At 41.4% G+C, this 27,470-nt stretch overlaps 1 protein-coding gene across 1 annotated transcript; it reads left to right on the top strand.

Moving 5' to 3' along the window:
- The first annotated feature begins 1,005 nt into the window (after positions 1–1,005).
- On the top strand, positions 1,006–27,470 carry BAALC (BAALC binder of MAP3K1 and KLF4). The gene is made up of 3 exons (XM_083822324.1): positions 1,006–1,352; positions 20,053–20,222; positions 23,258–27,470. Exons 1-3 carry the CDS (start codon positions 1,187–1,189, stop codon positions 23,360–23,362), a joined length of 441 nt encoding a protein of 146 aa, XP_083678450.1. The 5' UTR covers positions 1,006–1,186; the 3' UTR covers positions 23,363–27,470.

Raw genomic sequence — 27,470 nt, 5'->3', positions numbered from 1 at the left:
AACGTGGAGAGACTGCTCTGCCCCAAATCCCTTCCCAATCAGAAGGGGGTACCTGCTGGACGGGATGCAAGGGTTGGGTCTGCCAAAGTCCTCTGAAGGTCTTACAGTGTCCTTTGGCACAAGAGCTTTTAGCTGCAGAGTCCTCATGCTTCTACTTCCAGCTGTAAGGCAGCCTTAGTCTCTCCAGCACTTCTTTTCGAGCTAACACCTGCGCTGTGTGCCCGCGGGAAGCCCAGCACGCAACTTCTGCGCCTCTCCACAGCTTGTTTTGGGTGAAGTGGTCACGCTGCTCCACTACAAAATGATTACATGAGAGAAACATCTATTTAGGGTAAAGTTTCCCTCTCAGGGTATGATCCTACAGGGCCTGATGTTAATGGGGCTTGCTCCATCCCTGCTGGGGCCTTGAGAAGCAGCCATTGCAACACGAACGGCAGCCACCATCAGCGTGAGCCAGTGTCAAGCCCCCATGTCCCACTGAGATTACCGACTCTGGTGTAAATTATACTCTGTTTTACAGGAATCTCATCAGTAGCCCTGTTTATTCTCGGTTGCTTCCCAAAGCATGCGTTGAAGGAAGAAGAGTGTAAGTTTCAGCAAGGCACTGATCATTGCACCTTGGGTTCCCAGTTCCCCAGCAGCAACTGCGCTAATGCCAAAGCCAGGAGCGAGGCTCCAGGGGTGAAATCGAGCAGGGGGCAGGTGGCTTTACGGAACGGGCTGCAAGACCCAACCGCGGGATGCAGAAGGGGCTGTGGAAGGAGGCCAGGAGGATGCCAGCCACGGTGGGTGACTGTTCCCCCGCCCTCGTGGGGGGGTGCAGCACCCGGCGGGGAGCCGAGGGGGCGGTGGAGGGGGGGTAGGAGGGGGTCGGGGGGAGAAAAAGGGGCCGTGGAGAGGGGAAGGGCTGGGAAGAGAGAGGAGGCAAAAGGGAGGGGAGGGGACAGGGAGGAGGGAGGGGTGGCTGAGGGCGATGATAAAGGCGGGGAGGAGCGGGGACGGGGACGGGGATGGAGTGGAGGGGGTGAGCGGGAGAGGGGGCGAGAAGGCGGGGGGAGACGGGGGAGGCCGTGCCGAGCCGTGCCGAGCCGTGCCGTGCCGAGCGGTGCCGAACCGATCCGAGCCGTGCCAGTGAGAGCAGCACGATGCTGCCGTGCCCCCGGCGGCGCTGAGAGCGGGCGCCGCGATGGGCTGCGGGGGCAGCCGGGCAGACGCCATCGAGCCTCGGTACTACGAGAGCTGGACGAGGGAGACCGAGTCCACCTGGCTGACCTATACCGACTCCGAGAGCCCCCCGCAGGAGCCCGGCGGCGCCGAGGCCGGAGGGAGGGAGCAGGGCGCGGGGCGCACCGGTGAGCGGGGCCGGGCGGGGGGCGAGGAGGGGTCCCCGGGGAGGGATGGGGCCGGGGGGAGCCGGGCACTGCCGGGTCGGGGACCCCCGCCGGGCTGGGTGGCCGTGGGGGTGTCGCGAGTGGCCTTATGAACCCCATGGGGCACCAGGAGGGGAGGGAAGGTGGGGTTTGGAGGTTGAAGACGCGGTGGGTTTGGGGATTTGGGGGGTGTTTGTTTGTTCTGGGGGTTGTTTTGCAAAGCAGCTCCTCGAGAAAATAGGTTTGAAATAAGAGGTAGCGATGTCCCAGCCTGCTGCTTCATACCATGCAATTTGGGAGATGCGCAAAACAGAAATGGGATCAAATGGTGCCCTGCCAAGTTTGAGTCTCCCAGTTCCCGGCAGCTCGTGGCACAGCCTTAGCCGTGCGTCCACGGGATTGCGCTAGGGACGAAGGTGGGATAGGGAACGAGGAGCTCTGGTCTGATGTGGGCTTTTAACGTGTTTTCAGAACTAGTCGGTATGCAGCGGTGTCTAGAAATCTCAGCCCAGCTGCAGAAATTCATTGTGCTAGCTGTTGTACAAGCACCACACGGATATGAGTGCTGCCCAGATAGATCCAAGCTTGCATGTAAAGCAGTAAATGCATACAGGCAGCTTCAGCGTGCGTGTGGTGAGGGAAGAAGCTTTGCAGCTTTTTATGCTGGGCTACAAAGCACCAGGAAGAAATCACAAAAAGGGCATGGCTGCAAATTGACAAAGGTGGGCATCACCGGCCAGCCGGAGCGGGGAGACGACGACTCCGCGCTGACTGAAACGTGACAGGGAGGGAGAAGAGAAGGGTGTATGCTGTGCTCGTGGGGGCTAGAGGAAGGCTGTGCGGAAATTGCACGGCAAATTGTGAGACCTGGAAGGTGAGTTGGCATATGAAATGCTGTATTAAAAAAAAAAAAAAAAAGGATTAGAGAAGGAATTTAAAGAGGTTTGAGATGCTATTGGCTGGGAAGCTTGAATGACAGGCAACAGTCATTGACTGTCTCCAGCAGTCAAGGCTAGACACAGTAAGAATGACCTCGGGACTCATGCTTATCACTATTTTAGCCATGTTTACTTTATGTTGATGGCTGAACATCATACGGAGAAGCCAGATACAGTCTGAGATGTGATACTGAGTAGGAGATGAAAAAGGGGTAGATCAGTAAGTGTTCTACACTAACACACGATAATTGAATTCACAGATGAGAATACCAGAGATAAGAGGACAAGAGACGACTCTCGAGTACGCTAGTAAATGATTAGGGCAAGAGAAAAACTCTACAAAAATATATTGCAGAAGAGAATAGAGAAGAAGAATGAGGAGAGGAGAGGCTAATAGGAACTAGGAAGGACAAGGCTTCAGAAAGGGGAGATTCACACTTCGACACAGCCAGGCTGGCCGCAGCCAGCAGCTCAGGGAACCTGGGGAATGTGCAGTGGTCCTAGAAAGTCATAAAGTACCTCAGTGAGAGCTGTTGTAGGGTAACGGCTGAGTAGGAAAGGAAGGGACTAAGGAGAGGTACTCCAGTGACCAGAAACGAGGCATTCCGTGAATTTACAGATGAAAGGGAGAGGAAACAGCAATTGGAGGGGCAAATGAGGTCAAGTGTGGGTTTAAGGCTTAAACAGGAAAGCACGGCTTCATTGTGAGAGCTGAGAACTACAGAAGAGTGGGAGACAAAGGAGGGGAATAAGGGAGGGGAGAAGGGGAAGACGGGGCAGCTGAGGAGATGGGATGTGATCCCATAACAACTGGGATAACTGGAGGTAAGAAAATGCTGCATCTGGGAGCCAGGGGGAAGGGGACAAGCCAAAGGCGGCCGGGAGAAGAGGATGCAGTTGTCCTTTGTCATTTTTCCCTTGGAATAAATTGGGGAAATTCAGTGAAGAGAGAGAAGTGAAGATAGGATGAAGAAAAGATTTGGGGAATGAACCAACAACAAGATGGCTGGGATTTTTGGCTTGTGTCAAATAAGTGCAAAAGAACAACCCCGGACATCGGATATCAAAATGGAAAGAGGGACAAATTACTCTAGGTGGAAAGAACGTGGTATACAGGATCAGTGAGCATACTAATGAAGAAAGGGTTAGTAACTGCTATATATTAATCTTAGTAATCTCATCTCATCCCAAAATTTCATTTTATCCTTCTCTTCTTGTAAGACAGCATATTTAGTGTTCTGTGTCTACTCTCATTGGAACTGGATGTATTTGTGTAGCCAAATGTTTGTATATTTACTAAAGCATTCTGAGAGCTAAATTTTCATTAAATTAAAAAGGAAGTCATGCAATAGTTTTTTTCATTTTCCCTTCCCTTTTCTTTTCTTTCTATTTCAGCTGATCCTTCCTTAGAATATTTGTTCACTTCCCCACATGATTTTTTACATTTTAACATTTTTCTCCATTTTGGAGGGGGAAGACCTGTGGGACAAGAGCAATTGTTATATAATATCGCTAAAATCAGACAGACAACTTTTCCCAGGTTCAGGACCAGTCGCTAACAGACACAAATATGTGTGATCGCAGCTGGCTGCATTACAGCGCTGAGCCTGTGGCAGTGATGAACAGGGTACGTTGGTAAGGATGAGCGCAGTAAAAAAGTAATAAACGACTTCATGAAGCACTGCAGGTGGTGAAATTGAAAGACATCTTCTAAACCACAAGATTATGTACTGTTCATAGGGCGAGTGGCTTCCAGGAGGGAGAAAAAAGCAAGACTCACAATGAGAGAGTACAAAGGAGCGGCTTCTCATACGAGCACCATCGGTGTGCAAGCGAAGAACTTTTCACAAGGTTCGGCTACTGCGTAGGCTATAGCTGGGGGAAATAATAGACTACATTTCTGCTTGGTAACCGTTCCTTGATCCTTGCAACCCTCTGCACAAATTGCCTTCCCTTTCAGACAGTCTGATTCAGCTAAGTGGAAGTGTTAGCACGAGAAATGACTTTGGGAGGGAGGAAGAATCCACAGGATCAGGCTGGTCCCCAGGGGCGGACTGCGTGGGTTACAAGCAAACCACAGGGAAAAGGTTAAATTAAAAAAAAAATCTGCACAAAAACTGAAGTATTTTGGAACACAATTGCATATTCTGCTGTGTTACACTGGGATAACTCTCTGATATGTGCATATATGTAGGCTGGGAAGTTAAGATGCACAATTTCCTACCAGTACTGTAAAAGTGTTTTAAAAACTGATTAAGTAGCAATTGTAACAATTTATTTTTTCTCAAGGAGGCCATCTTCTTTCTATTTCTTTCTGTTATTTATTTATTTTATATATTTTTTTCAGTGACTAAGCTGCTGTATTCAATTATTTTTTCTTTATTACGCTTGAAAGTGCCTTAGATTGGATAAAGCAGCATGTTGCCTCATGGTCGGAAAGACCTTACAGTCAAGATTTAGCTCATTTGCTGCAAACTCCTTAGGACAGGATCTGTCCTTACTGTTTCCAACAGTGACTAGCACAGTACGACCCCAGTCTTGGCTGGAGATTGTTACTTAAATGCAAATAAAAGTAATTAATTTTTAAATGATGTAGCAACCAAGTGAAAAATAACTCCCTTGTATCAGAGCTGAGAAGCTGTGTATTGATTGTCTCTGAACTCATTTGTTCAGTGCCTCGACTAATAAAATGTTCATTTATTTTTTATCATTGCCTCTCTCACAGTATCAGCTAAGGATTTGAAACCAAAGACAATTGGTTTTTATTGTCTTTGTGCTTTGTACTATTCCTATAGTAAAGTCTTTCCTCCTGAAGCACACTGAAGAAAAATATTATCCACAGGTATGACCTGATGCACCTGGGAGAAACAATTGACATCAGAAAATAGAACTGCAGTTGGTGATCTGCCAGAAATGAAACCTACACTAGAATCAGTTCATCCCTTTGTGAAGACATTCACAAAACAGCTATGAAATGGGAGCAGATTGTAGCCTTTTATTCAAAAAAAAAAACAAAAACCTGTAAAAAATCCATCCCAAGAGTAGGAGAGAAATGCTGTTAGTATCTAGAAGCATGGTTGACTAGCATTTTACTTTACACGGTTGCCTTTAGCATAGTTGTGCACTTATGAATAATTCTTGTTCTTTCCTCTGGGGTTAAAGGACACGATTATGCTGCTGTTTTGTGATTACTGCCAGCTACGGGAAGTTTTATAGCCCGTGTTCATCCTCGCAGTTAGCCTCTGGCCAAGTCTCAGTATGCAGAATGCAGTGCTTCAGTGGCAACCTTTCATATAGAAGTTTTTGAAAATTGCTTTTCCATTCTTTATAGTAGGAGAGACTGAATGCAGTTTTAGAAAAATACTAGGGCTGTTTGAATACTAGTTGCCATAACAACACAGACTGGGATTGGTTTTGACCACAGCTGCAATCGTCTCTTGCTTCATTTACCAGGTAAACATACAGTTAAAGGCTTAAGATAAATGAATAAGCATCAGGTTGTAAATGAAGAACTTCTTTTGTGCAGCAGATTGTTTCTTGTAAATCAGACTGCAGAGGAGCATTTAATTAAAAAAAAAAAAAAAACAACAACAAAAAAAACTGTTTTCGCTTAGGAGCCAAAGACTGCTCACTTTTGCTAGTGAGTAATCCAGGTATATCAGTATCTCTTCTGCCTGTTAAAACTGCTTGTTTAACTGGTTGGTTCAAAATCTGGTATGTTTAAGGAACAACAACAGCAGTGATTCTGGCATGTGATATTTTAAGGACATAACCTTATTGCAGCTCAGAATTACAGTGAAAGTGAATAGGCAGAGCATCATCCTGGGCTGTAGACAGATTACAGTAGTTCCATATTCTGCCTTAATCCAGATCTTGGGTATAATAATATGGTATGAGTTAGAGGAACCCATTTTAATATTGTTTCTGGACTTTAATTATACAGTCTCTGGACTCTGTATGGAGGACGGTACTGAACAAACCCTTCTAAGCCACACCAAAAAAAAAAAAAAAAGGCAAGAGAAGAAAGAAAAATAGAGCATGTGTGATGTTTCATAGAGAGAGAAAGCTTTTCCTTCTAGTTTTTATCATCTGGCTTTCAGAAAGCAGGGTTCCTATGTGTCTGCTCAGCTTTGTACACCAGCTTTTAGTGTGTTAATGTTTACATGGGTGGATAATAGCCTTCCCATACATGTAAGGCTCCTCTGTAGAGCGTGTTATCGCAGGTCCTTTAACACCTGCACAAGAAGAGGATTAGAAAGCACAAACTCCATACCAAAAGCTCAGAGAGCCTGCTGTTTTGGAAGATCTGATCATCCACAAATACTTCACTGACTTTAGTTAAACTTTTCAGCACGCCTGCCAGAGAAGGATGTGAAGTAGCAGGACATAAGGGGAACAGCACTGGTACGCTGCCCAGCTGTACTCCTGCCTTGGAAATGGGAAAATAACAACAGCCTTTGCCATAAAAAATACACAATTTTGCATGAGTCTATGGATCAGGGAATTATAAAAAGCCTTAGACAGCGGTGGAGGAAAACAATAGAACTAAATGGATAATCTCTGCAATAAATGACGGTGGGCAGCCCACCGCACTGACAGTACTCAGCGCTGCCGTTCTTCATTTACCACATACCCTTGGGTTTTGCTCAGCCAGTGATGGCCCAAAGCAATAGTTACACCACTGAAAGACAGCATTAGAATTATTAGAAAAATTAGAGGATAGAGCTTTTTGTAATAACCATATTCTTTAGCCTAACCATTGCTTGTAAATTCTTCCAAGCCATGCATTTTAATCTTTGCTCTGGTTTAATAGTTTAATATTGTCTTAATTTCACATAGGTACAGATGTCATTTAAGCACAAAAGCTGAAATACAAATTTCAAGCAACAAAATGTCTCAGTACATCATCAGAGAACTTAAGGACATTTTCCTTGTATGTCTGAGTCATCAGACCCATACCCATCTCCTTAAACATCTCCTTATTTCTGAGCATGGTAAAAGTCCTGTTGATATTGAGACCACATGTGCTTAAGCTTTTTACGAGATTATGAGAGAAGGATTGTTAGAGAAGTAAATGTTGTTTGGGAGAACGTGTAGGGAAAGTAAATAATTTGGGTGGGACTGTTGCTGCTGTTTCGCACTATGGCCATTCTGTGTGATCATCTGCTTTGTGGGTATTTTTATTTCTTGTGTTCTGTCAGTTCAGCAAAAAGATGCCAGTGACGTTTAGTATGTTCTGATGGGGCAAATAAACAAACTCCCTCCACCACCTCTAAGTATTTGTTAATGAATTCTTCCTTAACAAATATCCACTGCCATATAAAAAGGAGAGTCCACACCATGATAAATTTAATTAAAAGTATCAGAGATAATCAACAGATGAGAAAAAGTCTCCTACCGAGAGCCTTCAGCTTGCTATTTTGTTAGCTGCCCTGGGCTCTGTAGGTGACAAGCCCCGGCAGCGTTTGGTGGCCGTGTATTAGTGGCACCAGGGGTGGCACTGAGCCCCCTGAGAGGTGCTGCCCCCTCCGGCTGCCCGTCCTGCCCCACAGAAGCAGGGTGCTGGCATCTTTCTGCTTTGCTGAAGGAAAAGGCTGACGATGGATTGTTGAACCTGAGCCCCAATCAGTTATGATTTTTAAACATAGTGTGATGACTCTCCCATCAGGTCTCTTCACCTCTGATTAATTCCCCTTCAGACAAAGGCCAAGTCTTGCTAAAACCCTCTTGCAGTCTAAAGTAGACCCACTAGGACTGATAGTTTACCCCAGTATAGTCATTTACCCATGGATAAAACAAAGCCTCTAAAATGCGATGTGCACAAACACCTTGACAGTTTCCTTGCTGTCACCGTAGCCCCAAGTAGAAAGGCATCAGCAGAGATGATAAGCAGCTGAGAGGATTGGGAACCTTCTCTGGATGATTTTCGCGATTTTCTTTCAGCACCAAAATCTTCAACAACAAGAAGAATGTTGTTAGTGCTTGCCCAAAGGGCTCTCATTAGCTGTGGGAAGAGCTGCTGACCTCCGCTGCTGGAGCCAGCAGTGGGCAGGAGGGATGGCGAGAGAGGGCAAGTGTTCGAGCAGGAAACCCTTGTGCTCTTTTCTCCCCTTTGAGTGCTTTTGTCAATGACACCTGCTGCCTGCAGGTTTCTCAGAATGAAATTGTTCTGCAAAATCCTTCTTGTAGAAAAATCTCCCCTTTCTTTTTTTCCTCCATTTATATTCCCATTCAGGACATTTAAAAATTCCTTTTTTTTTTTTTCTTCTTTTCTGTTTTTGGGGGATGAATTTACTCTTTCTCACCTGTTCTAATCCTATATTTTCCAGTTTAGGATTGTATAGTTCAAAACTAACACTGAAAACTGCAATAAGATTCCAGTGAAGACTCCCAGTCTCAAAACAGAGGCGTAATGTGTTTATACGAGAAGCATAGCAGAGTCCAGTTTACCTCACTGTCCATTGACTAAAATTTCCAAAATTTTCACACTGAGCACATAGCGCAGTAATCCAGCACTTAAGTGAAAAAAATCTGAATACCTGTTGTCAGGTATAAAAATATATTTCTTAATAGAAAGAAAACTGATGTTATTCATCCCACTTTTTTCTCAGCTATTCCTGCAGTTTACAAATGAAATCAGTAGATTACAACTAAAAGTTCTGGGATTTAAAGTTGGCTTTTACCTTAAATTCAGATACAGTAATAGGAAAGACTGAAAAAAATATAACTATGAGTTTAGTATAAGGCTTTTGGTTTGACTTCCATAAAGCAGCACTCTTTTTGAGATTATGTGGATAACATTTCAGAAGATGCATTATGTGATTACATACATGGCTCTGCAGTGCACTTGCATGAAAAAAAGTGGCTTGTACCTTTATTGCACAGTGATAGATAATGCATTCCTACCCCAATTTTATTATCTGATGAGCACATGCATAATTATTTCCCTAGACTGTAACACTGCCTTTCCCGATCTGTTTAGGAAAAATGCAGGTTAAGAGTAAAACAAACAGGTAAATGGGAGAGAAACATTTTACTGGTAGCGTTGGCAGCTTTAGGCTGCAAGGTAGGATTTCCCATTTTAAGGTTTTCTTAAATGCACCGAGAGCCTCCAGACTGATTCTGTATTGCCGTTGGCTTGACTCAGCCTTAAATGTTAAGCATCTGATGAAAAAGAAGTAATTTTCAGCCTCCCATTCCTCCTGGAAGATCATGGGTTCAGGTTAGCCTGCTCAGGTGGATGCCAGTTACTGAAGAGCAAAATGATCAGCCAGCTCCTCTACTGACTGATTTTTATTTTTTTTTAAACCAGTTTCCTAGCAATGCATACGTTTGTATTTCTGTATGTTTCAGCTGGATATAGTCCTCTCCTTGCTTCCTCTCACGTTGCAGTTGTCATTCTTGTAAACTGCTTGCATTTCCCACGAGGGCTATCAGAAGGGTTTTATGCTAACACTTGCTGTGCTAGAAGTATGAGTATCTGTCTCTCATATCTGAGTGATTTCTGAGTGTGTTCAGCACTGGCAGGAGAAAAGATGAGGAAATTGTCATGGAGTTACTTAGCTGATTGTTAACAGCTGATAACATTAGGTTTTAACACAACCACTGCAATTGTTTTAGGATGAACACAAAATATGAGCAGCAGCTTTTTCACATACATACGGATATCTTAAGGCAAAGCATTTTATGATCACATTCATACATGAGCTGGTGAAATCATCAACATCCATTCAAATATACATAGACTGTAAGGCTGGAAATTTCAACTGGCCATACAGCCCTTTGTCTTTTTTCTGAATCAATTCCCACATGGAGTGTGAGTATCTTCAGGAAATTCAGACTTAATTTACAACTTGTCAGTCACTGACCTTTTGCCAAAGTCTTTTTAAATTATTCCAGTAGCTAATCACTCTTTGTTAAAGCACATCTCATGTCTTACCTGGAAGCTTCTGCTTCGATTTCCAGCTGCTGAACCTTGGTGAGCAAAACTGAAGGGACATTTGGATCAAATTTCATGTGTTTTTAGATGTTTTTCATGAAGATTTTTGTTTAATCTGCCTAAATATTTTGTTGCTTCTCTCAATGATTAATTGAAATGATACAACCTACTCATCTTAAGCTTCCACACATGATTAGCTAGGTAATGAAAATGTTAATAATACTTCCTATTTCTGGACCAGAAATTATTCTAAAACAAAATAAGTGATGTTTCATTGCCCCCTCCCTAAGGAGAAAGAAAGACCTGCAAAGAAAGAAAGAAACACCTGCAAATCTAAGCCACTGTTCAGGACCGTCCTTAAGAGAGGGTGGGTACAGCAGTTGTGGTAAGGGTGGCTGGGAGAGGGTCAGCAGTGTGCATCGTGTTTTCCATCCAGCGCAGTGATTCCCTATTTTTTTCTTTCCATTTTAAAAGGAAAGTATCAGACAGGAACTGATCCAAAAGCAAACACCTCTGGAAAACAGGGGTGACTTGACTTAGCTTGGACGGCCATGAAGTACAGCACCGTGCATGGAGTGTATCATTTTTTATGGTGAATTTTTCACAGGCAGTACTGAAACGTAGTATAGATCTCTGCACATGGAGAATCAGATCCATGTTCTGTCTATATTTCTAACATTATAAAAAGCGTTTTGGAGGTTTGCTATTCGTATGTTGAGTTTTCACTTTGGAGGAATGAGTGATCTGTTTCTGGCACATTATGTGGCACTGGTAAGTTCTTTAATTTCTTCCATCTCAAGATTTTCCCAGGCTTAAAAAATATTCAGCCATCGACGCCTGTGACTTCTCCATGTGTACGAAGGCTCTTCCAAAATGTTGCTAATACTTATTCCACAATGTAGTGAGAATTCAGTTCTTCATTCCTGTTCCAGCTATTAAAATCTGTATCTTCATCCATCAGACTCTGATACCTTTCTGTCATGAAGTCCTTCCCTAGCACTCTGATTATAATTCTTTCAAGTTTACATTTCTTATCTTCCCTTCAGGATCAGACCAATTCCCTCCTAATCTACTTCTGGAGTCTATTTTCCATGCAGTATCTTGATCTTTGAAATGATCACTGCATCTTCAGAGCACTCAGATTTCCATGCAGCATGACTAGTCAACAAATCTAAATCCAGGCTAATATTTTGCAGATGTTTTGCACATCATTAAAGATCATCGCGGAGTGGTTTTACTATTTGGAATAAACATAAATTTTATATGCACCTTTCATTTCATAGATGTGGTTGCAAAATTGTTAAGTTTGTTTACAAGAACAGGGAAGTTGTACCATGATTCTGGATCATAAATTGAAATCAAAACATGCCAGTAAGGAAACACTTAGCATTTGTCTGTAACCGAGAAATAAGACCATCTAGAGCACATCAAGGTTTGTGGCTTTAATGCTGACTTTCCTGTGTTCTATTTGTCTGCTAGAATCCTTGAGTACTCTATAGCAGAAATCTTAATATTGCCGTAATAAATCCAACCAGACTGTCAGAGCTATTTATCATATGTTTATTTATGCATGCGCTTGTTAAATTTCAGTTTCAGAATCTCTAAAAAATTCCTTTTATCTACACAAGAGGAGCATCTTGCCATGTTTCAGAAAAGCCATGATAGGAGAAGTTTTGAAATACACAGATCTCTAAGAATAACATTTGTCTTATGCTCAGAAATGAAGTTGGAAAAAAGGAAAGCAAGACATGTTGCTTAATTTCTCAGTTTTGCCAGGACCCCATTGTGCATATATCATTTACATTATTAAATATATTAATCATGAGCTTGAGCTTTTAGTACCGAGTTAGACATTTTATGCCATTGTCTTACAGAAGAACACAATTCTGTAAGGCTCTGAACATGACAAAACCATGGCCAAATGAGGATCAGAGAGTCTGATTTGCCTTCTGTTATCTATTAAGTGTTATCTGAGTCCTCTTGTCTTGCATGAACACAGATCTCTTCATATTGCTCTTATTTATTACCTAGTTCCTTAGCCCTGAAAGCAAAGTAGGTACTTTCTAAACAGAAAATGAGACTGCCTTGCTCCTGGGACAAGCAGAGTTCAGACAAGCAGATGATGGGACATGGGATGCAGCCCCTCCGGCTGCAGGGCATGCTGCGAGCTGGGGGCAGTGCCAAGCCCCTAGTGGCAAAGACACAAATACTTTGTTTTGTTTTGTTGTGTTGTGTTGTGGTTTGTTTTGTTTTGTTTTGTTTTGCTTCACTGTCGACGGTTTATATCATGTTAGAGTTCAGATAAATCAGTCTGGATTCTCTGAATGTCTGGGAGGTAAATTTATTGCATTATTATATCTGCTGATTCAATAAATGCAAGATGTTTCTGATGACATTTTCCTGCTGCAGAACGTTCTCCCTCTGCAGATCTTCTGGCTCCTTTATCCAGAGTGAAAAAATTCACTCTTTGCTATGTCCAAAAGTTTCCAAATCCTTCCTTTTTTGGGAAAAAAAAAAAAAAAGTCTGTTGCAGATGTACTGACCATCTGGCATCATCCCTTAGGCTTCTGCTTCAGAGGCAATGACTTAAGCTCTACCCTCTTCACAGCCTTCTATCCATTCATTTTTAATAGGACCCACTCTATGCTGTATTTTTGCTGTACAGGTGCCTACCACCAGCCAGTCCTGCAGATGTGTGGTTTTCCCAAGCATCAGTAGTTTCAAATCAGGAGAGCAGGCCTAGAAGACAGGTATTTCAGTGATCTGTATATCTGTTATCTATCTGTGACACTAAAAGCAAGAAATTCAGTGATGGTACCAAATACATATTTTCTCTGGAAGCAACTGCATGTTGTAGTAATAGCATTCATTATTCTTTACTGTGAATTTTCTCTGAGTACATCTTTACAGTGCAGCGTACATCTTATTATGCAGGCATTTTAGAAAGCAGTTATGCATTATTCATGAGATAACAGCCGTGATAAATAAAAGGGTGTTGCTGAACCAGAAAATTGAACCTTACTGGTTTGTCATTGCCAGTTCCATAGATATAAATTTGGCATACTCATCAACATTTACTCACTTTGAACACATGCATGCTTGTTATTCAGTACCATGCCACATGACAGCACAGGGTGCACAGTACTGGGTCAGATCTGCAACTTATTTGGGTCAGAATTTGTGTCTCCTGCTTTGAGGTCAGGCAGGAGAACATTGCTGCAAGCACATGGGGAATCATTTCCTCTACAAAGGTCTGATCCTAATGGCTAAGGTTAATGTATCCTCTGTACTACCAGGCTTCCTACCCCTTCCAAATTTCTTGGCAGCATTAGCTATTGTAACATCACTTTTTGTAATTATAAAGTATTGTAACATACGATTTCAGTTCATCTTGGATCTTACTAAGATATTGCTCTTTGGACCAAGTCTATGCAGCCAGATCCAGGCAGCCATACCTTCATGCCATCTGGGTTTTGAGAAGTTTCCTGGAGTCCTGATAATTACAGGCTGCCTGTAAGTGTTGCTCTCTCATTGCTCCTCTTCCTTTCTTGATCACTAGGTAGCATGTATTAGCTATCTAATACAGAGACAAGATATAGAAAAAGCTATGAGGCTATGAGGAAGTCATATCTTTATCTTTTGTTCTGCACAAAACTGTCCTGCACAAAACCCCATAATTTTTTTTCTTTTTTCCTTTCTGTATCTGTCAGCTGTTGATTCATGCTTTTTGCATTTTTGCTTTTTACTCCAGTTTTTCTTTTGCAACCTTAATTAATTATGTCATTTTTGCCATCTTCACATCGTCTTTATTTCAATACTATAACCTGGTTAGAAAGAGTTAAATCTTAAAAGTAAAAAATTCCTCTTATCTTTGTGAGATATTCTCATAAAGGATGGTTTATGCATTAATTCTTAGGAATAACCAGGCTGTATGAAGAACTACAGCAACATCTATACATTGTTCCTGGTTTTATCACTAGCGTTGTCGTCATAACAGAAAAAGAATAAGAAACACACACCTAAAATTTTTATTCCATGTTTTACATTTTCTTTGAATTCTCTGATGAACGTCTTCTTTACTGAAATGATTCTTTAAAAATCTTTCTTAGATTGTTCCCTCCCCATTTGGGAGAGAAATGGTTTAAAGGGTTACAAAATACGATTTAAACATGCTTTATTTATTTTGTGATTACTTTGCAAGCCTATGAACAACTTTTTGGAGCACAATTTTCAAGTGTCATTTAAGAACTAAAATATGCCTGTGAACAGTATTTACCACCTAGAATATTTTATGAAGAAAACTTAAGTCATGGGTTAGTCATGAGTAGGACGCTATCATATTTTAAAGAACAGAAAAGTCTGAAGCACTACGGAACTCGCAGATAATAGCTACGGTTATTTAATAAAGAGAGTTTTAGAGCAGGGATAGAACTAACGTAACAGCATCATCAAAGTGCTCAGACTCCTCCTTCTAAAAACTAATTCTGATGTTTACTTGAACACACATTAAATTTTTCATTAAGTTTACAGCAAAGAGAGTAAGCAGTTATCCCAGAGAGACTGGAAAAACTCGGTGTCCTACTAGGAGTCTGAATATTCAATGTTATTATAAACTACTAATTGTGAGCAGCAGATGTTCTTAGAGAGCTAATTTTATATATTATATAAAATCTCTCTCTCTATCTATCTCTCTATATATATAGAGATATTGTTTATATGAGCTAACTAAAAATACCATTTAATTTTTGTGTTAATAGTGAGAATTGTGTTATACCCACCTTGTCCTGTTTTAGGAGTTTATATTACTTCTGATATGTCTGTTGATCTTCACACAGGATACATATTCCAGGCAGATTTTCCCATCTTGCTGGTCTTCCTGCTTGTATCAAGACACCTCTCCTTTTAGGTGGCTCTCTGTTCACTACGTATCGACACAATTATAAAAATGCTCTTAAATACCCTTCTTTTAAACTGTGGAACATTTTAAACATGCACAGGTCCTAGGGACTGATCCTAGTTTTTCTGTGTCAAACTGAATAACTGAAGTTGATTTTTGTCCATATCCAATTTTTTCCATACTTTTGTGTTTGGTGAAGTTTAAACAAAGGACACTATTTTAATGTCACTATATTAGTGGAAAAAAAAAAGGGGGGGGGAGAGGAGGGGGAGATTTGGTTCAAGATCTATTCAAATTCTGAATTTAAAAATACTTAAAATGAACAATTATTTGAAGATTATCATTTGGTTTAAACCATCAGACTTCTCCAACAGTCACCAACGTGAGTTGGTCTCTGCGGCTTGTTTCAGCTCCTGTGCTACCTTCTACGTTGTGCCAGGGCTACTGCTTGCGTCATTGGATGCTGAATGAAGCCCAGGGATTGATTTCAGTTAAAAATAACACTTTTTTTTTTTTTTCCTCCAATGCTGCTGAAAGAAGTGTTTGTCAGACAACCGCCTAAAGGATTTCTATCGGGCTGGTAAGAAATACAAAAGTCAGCTTGCCCATGCAGCTTAGCCAGTAGGAAGGAAGAAGACAGTGAGCACTGCTTGGGGAGAACAAATTATGTTAAGTGCAGTTCTCCGTAAGAAGGTAGGCTTGGATTTCTGGGGCTGCTGCTTGGTGTGTGTCCTCCCTGTGGTCATCGAGGGAGAGCTCCTGTACCTTCAACAAACAGGATTATGAGCAAAGAAATGCCTGTCTCTTATCACCCATTTCTTCCCATGATGAGAACAGTCTGGCCGTCCCCAAACACTGCCTAGCCATTCCTGAGGAGAAGGTCACCGTTACCTTGGTGGAGGTTTGATAACCACCCAGAAACCCTGATTTTGGGAATGGAGCCATAAGAATATTCTAAGCTTACCAATTTGTTTAAAAATAAAAGATATGAAGTTATCAGAGAGTTGTGATGGGATCTACCATTTTCCCTGGCCTCAGAAGGCCCACAGACTTGTGGCAGGTGTTGTCCAGGAAGGCAGGAAAGTGAGAATGAAAACAACACTGCTGAACCCATTTGTTTGAATTTCTACTGAAGTTCTACAGTGAAAGTCTGTGGAGGGTATTTACCGAATCTGTGCTGTGAGGATGGTATAAATATCCGGACAGTTAGCTTGCTTTAAATGACACTGAGGCAAGACTCTTAGCATTACCAGCCTGTTAACTTGCGAATTCCAGATTGTGCAGGAGAGGAAAGTTAGCTCTTCCATTTCTGTGTACTGTGGCAAACTCCAAATAGCAATGCAAAATAGTTGCTATTTAAAAAGCAACAATCTGTTCCTGATCTTTTCTTTAATACCATCTCTGGTTTGCAGTCAAGAGTTACTTAACTTCAGAATAGCAAACATCTTTCAGAATAAAATAATTCATGGTCTGAATTTTTGGGTAGACCCGTGTGGTGCCAGGAGCTGGACTCAATGATCCTTATGGGTTCCTTCCAACTCAGGACATTCTATGATTCTATAAAAAAAGCTTGTCACTCTGCTAGGGGCATCTATTATTGGTGATCACAAGCTCATCTGTATAAAGATATAGTGGGAGTCACAGTGGAAGTTTCAGATGCTGATACCTGGTTCACTTCTGACAAGTATTGGGAAAAATGTCTCATCCCTGCAATGGACGATGCTCAGGCTGCAAGCTAACAGAGAACAAAAAAACGAACCAAATATACCAGTGATTGAGATTTTCCATCAGCCTCCAGAAAAATATTGATGTAACAAAAAATGTTCTGTGAGAGAGGAGGGATGGAACACAATCTTCTGATAAACGAACAACTGTGCTTAATAACAAAGTTACTTTTCAGCAGACAGCTGTTTCACAAGACAACTTACTTAGAGGCCATATGGCCGAAGGGACACACGGTGGAAAGTAATTTAGGAGGATGACTCCACAGAAGGAAGAACTTATAACTCATATATGCTTGAAACATCCGAGATTCAATTAATGGAATTAGTAGGGGATGCCTAGAGCATTTTGCCTGTTCAAGGCTGTGCTCTAACTTGTTCACACAGCTCCTCTGCAAGGTGAATAAGCAGCCTGTGCCATGACTACTGGCTTAGAGCTCTTACTCATACATAGATAGAGGCCTCTGCATCTCCCTTCCTGAAAACTGGTTGTCTGTGCGGTATCAGTCTATACTATTTCGTGTTCTGCACCAAGTCACTTTTCTGCCTCTCATTGTACACTGTGGGTTGGTAGGAAGATATAGGACCTAAAATACAAGTGGGTATGGACTTTCTAGAGATGTAGGAGAGGTGGTTTACTGGTGTCTTATGGGAAGTTGCCTGTAAATTTATATGTGAAAACAGCATTTGTTTTTATATCTAGCAGAAAAAGGCAGTTCCAAAGATTGAAGCATTTTTTTTTGTTTCCTAAATAGACTATAATATAATATTTTCAAGTTTCAATTCAATATTTATTTACTTTTTTAATCAAAAAATAGACAATCTAGAATTATTCTTAGTAACTACCATTACAAGTTAAACTGTCCTAGGAAAACTCTATCACCATCTTCTGACTGCTTAGGGAAGTGCAGTGACTAGTTTTTATTCAGACTTCTGAAATCTTACAATTGTAGAACCACAGAATGGTTTGGGTTGGAAGGGACCCTAAAGCCCACCCAGTTCCACCCCCCTGCCATGGGCAGGGACACCTCCCACCAGCCCAGGTTGCCCAAAGCCCCATCCAGCCTGGCCTCGAGCACCTCCAGGGATGGGGCATCCACAGCTTCTCTGGGCAGCCTGTGCCAGGGCCTCACCGCCCTCTGAGTGAAGAATTTCTTCCTAACATCTAATCTAAATCTCCTCTCTTTTAGTTCAAAGCTTATTCCCCCTTTGTCCTATCCCTACACCCCCTATAGGAGTCCCTCCCCAGCTTTCCTGTAGCCCCCTTTAGGCACTGGAAGGCCGCTGTAAGGTCTGCCCGGGGCCTTCTCTTCTCCAGGCTGAACCCCAGCTCCCTCAGCCTGTCTGCATAGGAAAGGTGCTCCAGCCCCTTGATCATCCTCGTGGACCTCCTCTGGACTCACTCCAACAGGTCCATGTCTTCCTTGTGCTGGGGGCCCCAAAGCTGAACGCAGGGCTCGAAGTGGAGTCTCACAGGAGCAGAGCAGAAGGGGACAATCACCTCCCTCACCCTGCTGGCCACGCTGCTTTTGGTGCAGCCCAGGACATGGTTGGCTTCCTAGGCTGCAAGTGCACATTGCTGGCTCATGTCAAGCTTTTCGTCAACCACCACCCCCAGGTCCTTCTCCTCAGGGCTGCTCTCAACCCATTCTCCACCCAGCCTGTATTTGTGCTTGTGATTGCCCTACCCAGATGCAGGACCTTGCACTTGGCCTTGTTGAACCTCAGGAGGCTCACACAGGCCCACCTCTCAGGCCTGCCCAGGTCCCTCTGGATGGCAGCCCTTCCCTCCTGTGTGTCGACCGCACGACACAGCTTGGTGTCATCAGAAAACTTGCTGAGGGTGCATTCAGTCCCACTGTCCGTGTCTCTGACGAAGATGTTAAGCAGTGCTGGTCCCAGTACCGACTCCAGGGGAACACCACTTGTCACTGAGCTCCACTTAGACGCTGAGGCATTGACAGCAACTCTTTGAGTGCGACCATCCAGCCAATTCCTTACCCACCGAGTGGTCCATCTGTCACATCTCTCCAACTCAGAGACAAGGATGTCATGAGGGACAGTGTCTTCCCCTATCCACCAATGCTGTCATTGCATTTGCAAACTGCTACTGTTGTTGTTTTCCATTGATAAAGCTGCTTTTCTGACAGATCTCTCAGAAGGAATTCAGAATTTCCTCTGTTTCATTTTTAATACCCATAATACTGTGCTTGGATTCCCACATGGTTCATGACAGGAGGTTTTGATGATGCAATGCACATTTCAAGTACTAACAAATTGTCATTGTTTTTCCTCATATTTATTTTTCCCCTAGAATCTGTGACTACTCATATCTTCTTCAGTTTTGATACCTTCATTGCCAGTTAGTAATTTTTTTTTCCTATTAGAACATAAAGCTCTTTATAAACAAGCTTTGCCAAAATAAAATTGAGACCTAAAGTCATGCATCCCATTTGCTCTTTGTATTTGGATTTCAGACTCAGTGTTGTAACCAGATGCATAGTGCTCTGCACTCGCTGTAAATGACAACAGATTTTTGTTAATGTAATAACATGAGAAAATTCTTTTAGGCTGGTCAGTATTATACTGTACAGTGCCTGCCTTGTCCACTCAGCTAGAGCAGAAAACAAATTAATAATTTATTTTATTACTGATGGTCAAAACAGTATGAAATATATTTTTTCTGAGTTCGTTTCCTCAACAAAAATAAGTTTGAGGCCATAAATAGAGCAACACTTAAGTCTATACTGCTCTCTTCTGTCATGCTCCCTACATTTACCATAACCAAAATAGATTTAAGGGGAACTCATTTTTGTGCCTGCTTCTGGGTTCTTAGTTAAATCCTTGCTCGTGCAAGCAGCTCTGTGTGGGAACTCCCACAGTCCGAAGCTGATGGAGATCTGCAAATGGATGAAATGCTACCAATGTGCTGTACTCCTTAACACATCTTCCATCTTTTCTGAGTCAATGTTTCAGAGTGGAATATAGAAGAAAGGGAAAAAAAAAATAATAAAATAAATGTAAGGATGGTAGCTACAAACCGAGGTAGGGTGCTGTCACTGTGGTGCCATGAAGCACCATCCATGACTTGCATTGTCACAAAAAGGGGTGAAACAGGAGGTGACCACCGCCACAGTTATAACCAGCTGCTCAGTACTAATTGCACAATTTCACACATCCCCACCAGGTATTCTGGAGGATGGAAAATCAGCTCAGACGGGTGTAAGCACAACGTCAGCCACGGCAGGGATTCTGAATGCCGAGAAGAGGACCATTGGCGGTCCCCAGTGCACAAACCCCACGGTTCACCCCCCTGGAGCTGTGCCACAGCGGCAGAGCGGCTTCCGAGCAGCAGAGGTGAGGGTGTAATTAATTACGTGCCCTGCACTCAGTGCTTGCCTCAGCTGGGTCAACGTGATTTTTATGACAACCCTCCTTGTTGCAGTCAAGCTGTATTTGATGCCTTGGGATAAGATAAAATGGTTGCACCGCACCACAGCGTGATTAAGCCCAGCGCCTCTGACAATGTCTCATGCCTGAATGGCCACAAAATTGATGTTTTATTTGGCAGCTGGAGCAACCCATACACTTGTTATGGAAAAAAAAAAAAAGGCTTATTATTCTTCAGCTCAGTCCCACTGTGCCATGTGTTGTGCAAATTATTTAGATTAAAAATCTGAAAGGGAATATGTCTTTCCTTCATTACTGCTTTGCTGAAATTATGTGCGCTGCATGGTTCATTTGAGGCTGGATGCAAAGCCTGAAGAAGGCAATAGGAGTCCTTTCAACAACTTCACTAGGCTTTGGATCAGATCCTACCTCCTTCTACCCCTCACCTACTGTAAGCTTTGTAGAAGGATCATCCAGTGTAAAAACCATGGATGAAAAAGCCAGTCGTTGGGGCCTGAGCAAATGGAAAAGGCAATCTGCAGTAAGCTTTAAGTTGTATTTTCTAACAAACACCGCATTGGTACTTTTCATGCTTATTTTAAACGTTCACTATATTACCTGTTGCAATTCGGAATTACAGAGACATTCCCCAGTGACACAAATCCTGCTGTATCCCACAGCTCCAAAAGTATAGGTACACATCGTACATCAGCACGATATCTAGAGCCACAGGTTTGCTGTAAAGAAAAAAAACATAAATGCCTTTTATAAGCATTAGCCCACAGAGAAAAAAGAACTGGTCAGGCTGAATGTGGTTGAATACAACTAACATAATTATTAATCCCATTTGAAAGAGACTTGGCCACACTTCAGAATTATAGTGTATACGTGACATATTGTTGGAGATTGTTTCTCTAATTCTGCAGGCAATTGAAAAATTACTTCTGCGTTTAGGCTTACTAGTCTAAATATGTGTAATAGGGGTAATATGGGTAAATTCCCACAACATATTAATACTGTGAGTGTTGGCTTCTACGCAAAGTGCGTGTTCCTGACCTGGGGCACTATGGCTTTGAATGTATCCTCCTACCTTTTTCTAGCTAAGATACATTCAGTAATGTATTTGTACTATTGTAACCCAGTGAGGAAAGAAAATTTCTGGTGCTTAAAGCATCGGAAAATGTTTGTAGCACTTTTATTACAGCATTTACATTATTCTCTACTTCTAAATGGAGGTATATAAGAAAGAAAGATAATTTGTCTAAATTTCTTATAGCCAAAAAGCAAACGTAGCTTCCTACAGTGGAGAAGGTGTAGTACCTGAGTTAGGCTCCAGCTCTGAGTTGCAATTCTGAATCTTTTTTTCTCAGCTATTTAGGTAACCATAAGATGAGTAGGTTTCCAATTTGGACACCTAAAATTTAGATGCCTAGAGGAGAGAATGTGACTATTTCTGTCACATGCACAAACACCCCAACTAAAAATGTGCCCATTTTATTCATCGGAACATTCGCATTGACTACAGTTTATCTCTAAATGCCATAGAAAGCAATGTGATATAGCACGTGCAGCTCTCAGGAAACCTGGGCTGTGCCATTGGTTTGCGAGGTAATAGGGGGTAAATTGCTTTACCTTTCTGCGTCTCATTTTCTTAAGCATCAAGCTCTACAGCATCCTCCTTCTTCACCCAATCCATCGGTTATATGACAGGGTTCAATCTGTGATGTTGAAAGGGAAGGGGCATGGCATGGGCTGTGTCTGAGAAAGCTTAGCACTCCCCCATGAGGGTAATGTCTGGACGTGGTGCTGGGCACCTTGCTCTGGGTGTCCCTGCTTGAGCAGGGGTGGCACCGGGTGGCCTTCAGAGGGCCCTGCCAGCCGCAGCCACTTTGGGATTCTGGAAGTCTGCAAGATGAAAAGGACTTGGATGTAAAAGATGCTGCTGATCAAAAGAGTCCTAATATGAGTGAAGGCAATATAATGGACAATCAACCCCAAAAGCAAAGGTGAAGTAGGTTATGTCACTGATTGACAATAACCTACTTTGATTTTCTTGTTACATGTGGTCTTTGGAGAGTCAGTGTGTGAATATGAGCATCGGGGGAGTAGATAGCAAAGCAGCAGGTGCATTCTGTGCAGAAATGAGAAGTAATAGGCATTGGAAGATGTGACCCCCAGTGCTGCCCACAGATAAATATGTACTTTCCATTCGTATCAGTGGAATTTTACCAGACATTATTACAGCTGGCATTATTACCAAGTAAATTACACTTAATTTACCTGGCTTTATTTACATTGGCAAATTGTCTCATGAAACACTGGAAATGCAATGATCAAAACCACCTGTCTCAGCTCTGTGTTTATATCTGCCCACTCATGAGTGTCCTTTGCTAGACCTATGCGGTTTCCTGAGCATTACAGCACGTTGTTTACGGAAACAAGCAGACAAACTAGGAGATGAAGGAGGATAAATTTAAATTAGGGATGCGTTTGCATGCTTCAGAGAGACTGACTTTTTTGAATATTTGGAAATAACCTGACAAAGATCTGGAATGTGTATATTGTACGTAGGCCTTATATGCAAATAGAACTAAGTGTTATTTTGAAAATGTATTTTCTTTTAAGAAGCCTAAAAGAAATTAGAGAAAAGTCCGTCTCAGGCTAGTCACACCTGATTCCCAGTGACATCCACAGGAGCCTCTACTTTCCACTTCGGGACTGAAACCAGATTTATCTGCCCCACTTTCCGAATACACATGTACAGAAATGCTAATAATAGTCAAGAGGGTTGATCCAAAGCCTACTGATGTCCGCAGCCTATAAGCAGTTATAAAAGCTTACACCCAAGCTGAATGAGAAACTTGTTCCACATCACAGTACTGTGAAGATTGATGAGGTCGTTCTGTTTAGTAAAGAGAAGTGTTTCCATTAATTATGAGGCAGTTGCCAATGGCTCTGTCCTGTCGGTGTGGAACTCACTGTGCTGTTTAAAACTTTCACAGGGTAAACGGGACACACAGAAAATGCCCACAAAAGAAGTCACCATTAATGTTACAAAAAACATCAGACAAAGCGACAGAAGGATAACAAAGAATTGTGTCAATTAACAAAGTAAAACGAAAGTGAGAATGGACCTGATAATACTTCGCTGCACTTTAAATGTGATCAGTCACTGAAGATTTGAAGAACTCAAGATGATCTATGTCGGATGCAGTAGGCAGCTGCTGCTGAGTGCCTTCAGAAACATGTTTTGTAGAAAACATCTGCAGACACTGTAGGATGTCGTTTGTCTAAAGCAGTGGCACCACGCAGACAAACACCAAAATCTGTGCCGTTTGTTTTTTACTAAGTGCTATGTTATCTACTTGTGTATGTCTTGTTCTGCATTGCTATTGGGATGAGACTGCATGATGAGAGGCATTGTTCATCTCAATTTAAAACAGCAAATGAAGAAAATGAATCTGCATTTTTAGACATAAGGGGTCCAACGTGTGTTTATTCAAATCTACAGAGTTCATTTAAAGAGCTCACTTTCATAAAATTCAAACCCAGATATCTCGGAAAGAGACACATAGGTGGCTTCCATTAAATCTCTTTTAAACTATACATATCAGTAATATAAAGTTAAGTCATATAGTAATCTTTTTATATATTAAACTTTCAATTACTTAATTTTAATTTATTTTCTATATTGACAGAATTTAGGACTTAAAAACAGTAACTTTCGTATTAATCAGACTTACCTGAAGTTCCTAGTTTGAGCTAGCAAGTAGAGTTCTGGCTATTTCGGATTTTTAGACAAGCCCCTTTAATTATGTTGAGACCCAGACTGAATTCAATAGACTCTGGGCAAATAGTAAACACTAACATTACGTGAAAATAACCATAACTCTTAAAAGAATATTCTGCCAATGGCAGCTCAAAAAATTAACTCCATTCAATCAGTTGTAGTTGATTTGGTGTGCAGAATGTATTTAGTTACATTGTATGCCTCCTGTGTCATAGTAATCCATGTTTATCAGAAATATACAGCTAAAAGGAATATAAATTTTCAGTATAGTGAAGACCAGGAATTAATTCAATATATTGCTTCTCAGTATAGAAATAATAATATATATTCTCTGTAAATTTGTATTTTTATGAAAATAGAACAGGTAAATTTATTTGCCTCCTCCACCAAACATATATGGATATCCTTAGAAGGTCATTTGAAACAACTACTCGAAAGTTGTTCATAACAAACAGATGGCACTGGAAAGAAAATCCATGTATGAAATGCAAGTAATCTTTTTTTTTTTTTTTTTTTTTTGCAATTGGGCAAATCATTATAAATAGAACTGTGGGACTGAATCCTAATTTGTTCCATATTATGATCATTTTAATGACTTGCTGCTAGGTATATGAGTACTTAACACCTTCCGTGGAGTACAACACGTCTATGCAATAGGGAATTGTTTATTAATTATTCCAACACAAAGGCAAAGTAAAATCCAGAATCAGTAAGAGATTTTTGCATACAACAAATATTTATTGAATACATATTGTAATATGAATATGTATTTATAAGAAATATTTATTTTTTATGTCCTAAAAGGGGACAAAAAACATGTGCTACACTTTCTGCAGTTCAACACGTTATCTGAAAACCGATCTTGTGCTGCATATTTACATAAAACAACTAAAAAATATGGAAAATAGTGTTGTACACGTAAGACAAGTACAGTCTGTATACATCCCTCCAGCTTGTGGCTCTCTGCCAACTTGCTTGCAACATTAGAGGACAGGAAGGGACTTGACTCCCTCTAACAATAAACTGGCTGTAGCAGCCCAGCAATATTCATCTGGAAATGGATAGCCATTGTTTGTGGCCATGTACTAATCTGATTGAAAGCACACATTCAGGATTCTGCATTATTTGAGCAGAGCAGACCGTGAGCCATTGCAGGTCTGTGCCAAACTCGTAACCCACTCCTGTTTCAAAGGATTTACATGCAGAGAGAGTACAGTATAAACCCGTGTGACACAGGAAAGCTACAGAAGGGAATTGACCATGCTGGTATGTGTAAGGGTACAGTGGATTTTGAAAGAAGGCAAAAGGGAAGTTTCATTACATAAGAAGCTGTTCCACAGAGAGGTGCCTTGGACAGATATGACATTAGGGTGAGCAGACACAAAGACAAAGGGGTGCTGGCAGTGAGGTTATTTACTAGCTAAGAAATCGCTTCGTACTGATGTGCTGACCGGATGCATCTGTTGTCTTAGGTCACACAACAAAAGAAAGGTGGCAGCACATCGGTATGAGAGATAGTCCTGTCTGAATATGAGTAGTCACCGGGGAGTCTTCTGAGTCTCCTATTCAGAGTGTGAGATATGACAGGGTGGTTAGCAGGAGACGGCATTGGTACCTAATTACCTGTGCTTATGTTGCTTTTGTTGACCGCGTCCCCCGTCAGGGTGGCAGCTGTGGAGCCACAAAGGCGGAGTGCCCTGCATGACCTCTCTACCTGCTCTTGGTAACTTTCCTGAGCTACTTCAAGGTCATAACTTCAGGGCATTCGAAGACTGGATCCAGCCTTTGCAGTATGAACCATGTCTAGCTACAAGCAACCTCATACAGTCTTTTCCTGTAACACGTTACTGTTCTTATTCATTAAGTGGTAACTGAACAGAAATTACCTTATGTCCAAGATGATAGTTTATTAGCTCTTGATGTGTAAGTTCCCAAGGACCTTAATAGGACTAACAGCACGTTGTGGAGACACGAATCCTGCCTCTCTACGTAGATTGGGTTATATTTGCGTTTTCTTTACTTTGCCTCTGCTAGAGACAACTACTAGCTGAGACAACCAATTTGCTTATGAAATATTATACCACTCTGTATAATTAAGGGTGGCAGAATCTAGCTCAAAACTATACTGCACAAGACAATTTAAAGTACTAAAAATAGATTCCTGTGTTTGTTTTAGTGGAAGAAGTAAGCTCAAAGGGTCATCTGGACATCTTCATTCCCAGTGGCCTTCCTTGGAGTGAGGAGGCTTACTTACAGGGTCTGTTCTTCAAGTAGTGTCTTGAAAATATAAATGGCTCAAATACAGAGGTAAAATAACCTTGTCAGAGGACACGCATTTTCAGAGAAGAGCCTGCTGACATCTCTGTCTTCCTATATGACAGGATTTTTGAAATGTAATTTTCTCACAAAAGATACTATGCCACCTAATTTGTTCCACGGTCCTTGGCTGCACAGAAGGATTTCTAAAGCTGCATTGAAACAACACACTTCCTGCTGAAATTATTTGCCAACCTTGGAAGAGTTTTTATGGTCTACGTTAGTTCAAATTTTAAATAGAAACAAACTTATTTTGTCATGTTTCCACAATGCCAATACAACGTATGGATAGGAATTTATTCTGGTATGTATATATATGTAAAATATATTTTCTTCTAATATGTGAAAAATGTAATCACTCAAAAGAAAGTGGATGTTGGATAAACAAGAGAGAGAATTTACAGTTACCAGCAGAGACCATTAGGCAATTCCCCTTCTCCGTGACTCAGTGTAATTTTATCTTTCACTGTTACTTCATCTTGTCCCTCATGCTCACTATATTTCATAATTTCACCACTCTGCATGACATTGACTGGAAGACGTACAATTCTACTGTGCAACAGCAAAACCCGGGACCTTTTACTAAAAAGTAGGAAAGTACAAATATTGTCTAAGCAATATGTAAGTGCTAAGTTAAACATACATTTTTGATATCTAAATGAAGATCACGTACAAACGAGAAACTTTTTTTTAGTCTTTCTCATATGTTGATATACATATAAATCCATTTGTGTATGTTTGTGTGTGTTTACATTGTTGTGTCTTTAACATGTACTTCTGTTCTGCAATTCATGCAAGTTTTTTGTGAGTCTTTGAGTTGTGCTTTTGATTCTGACACCTAAGTATAAAAGGTTTTAATGTTTGAATTGAAATCTGTTTTACATGCCTTCTGAAAAGAAAGAGCTATTTAATCTGAGCACAGAAACAGTGTTTGAAAAAGCAGAGTTAGTTTTCTTTGGAAATAATGAATAACCCATTTAAATAGGGATTCAAACTAGACTAAAAGGAGCATTTTTGTACTCTCATTTTATCTGCAAATTATTGAAGATTGACCTTGAACTTGAAAACAGAAATAAAGAAAAAAAATTAAGCATCTGTTTACTACTGTA

Source organism: Anser anser (genome assembly GCF_964211835.1).
Source record: "Anser anser genome assembly, chromosome: 2".
Taxonomy (NCBI): Eukaryota; Metazoa; Chordata; class Aves; order Anseriformes; family Anatidae; genus Anser; species Anser anser.
This window is presented reverse-complemented; position numbering and strand designations above follow the sequence as displayed.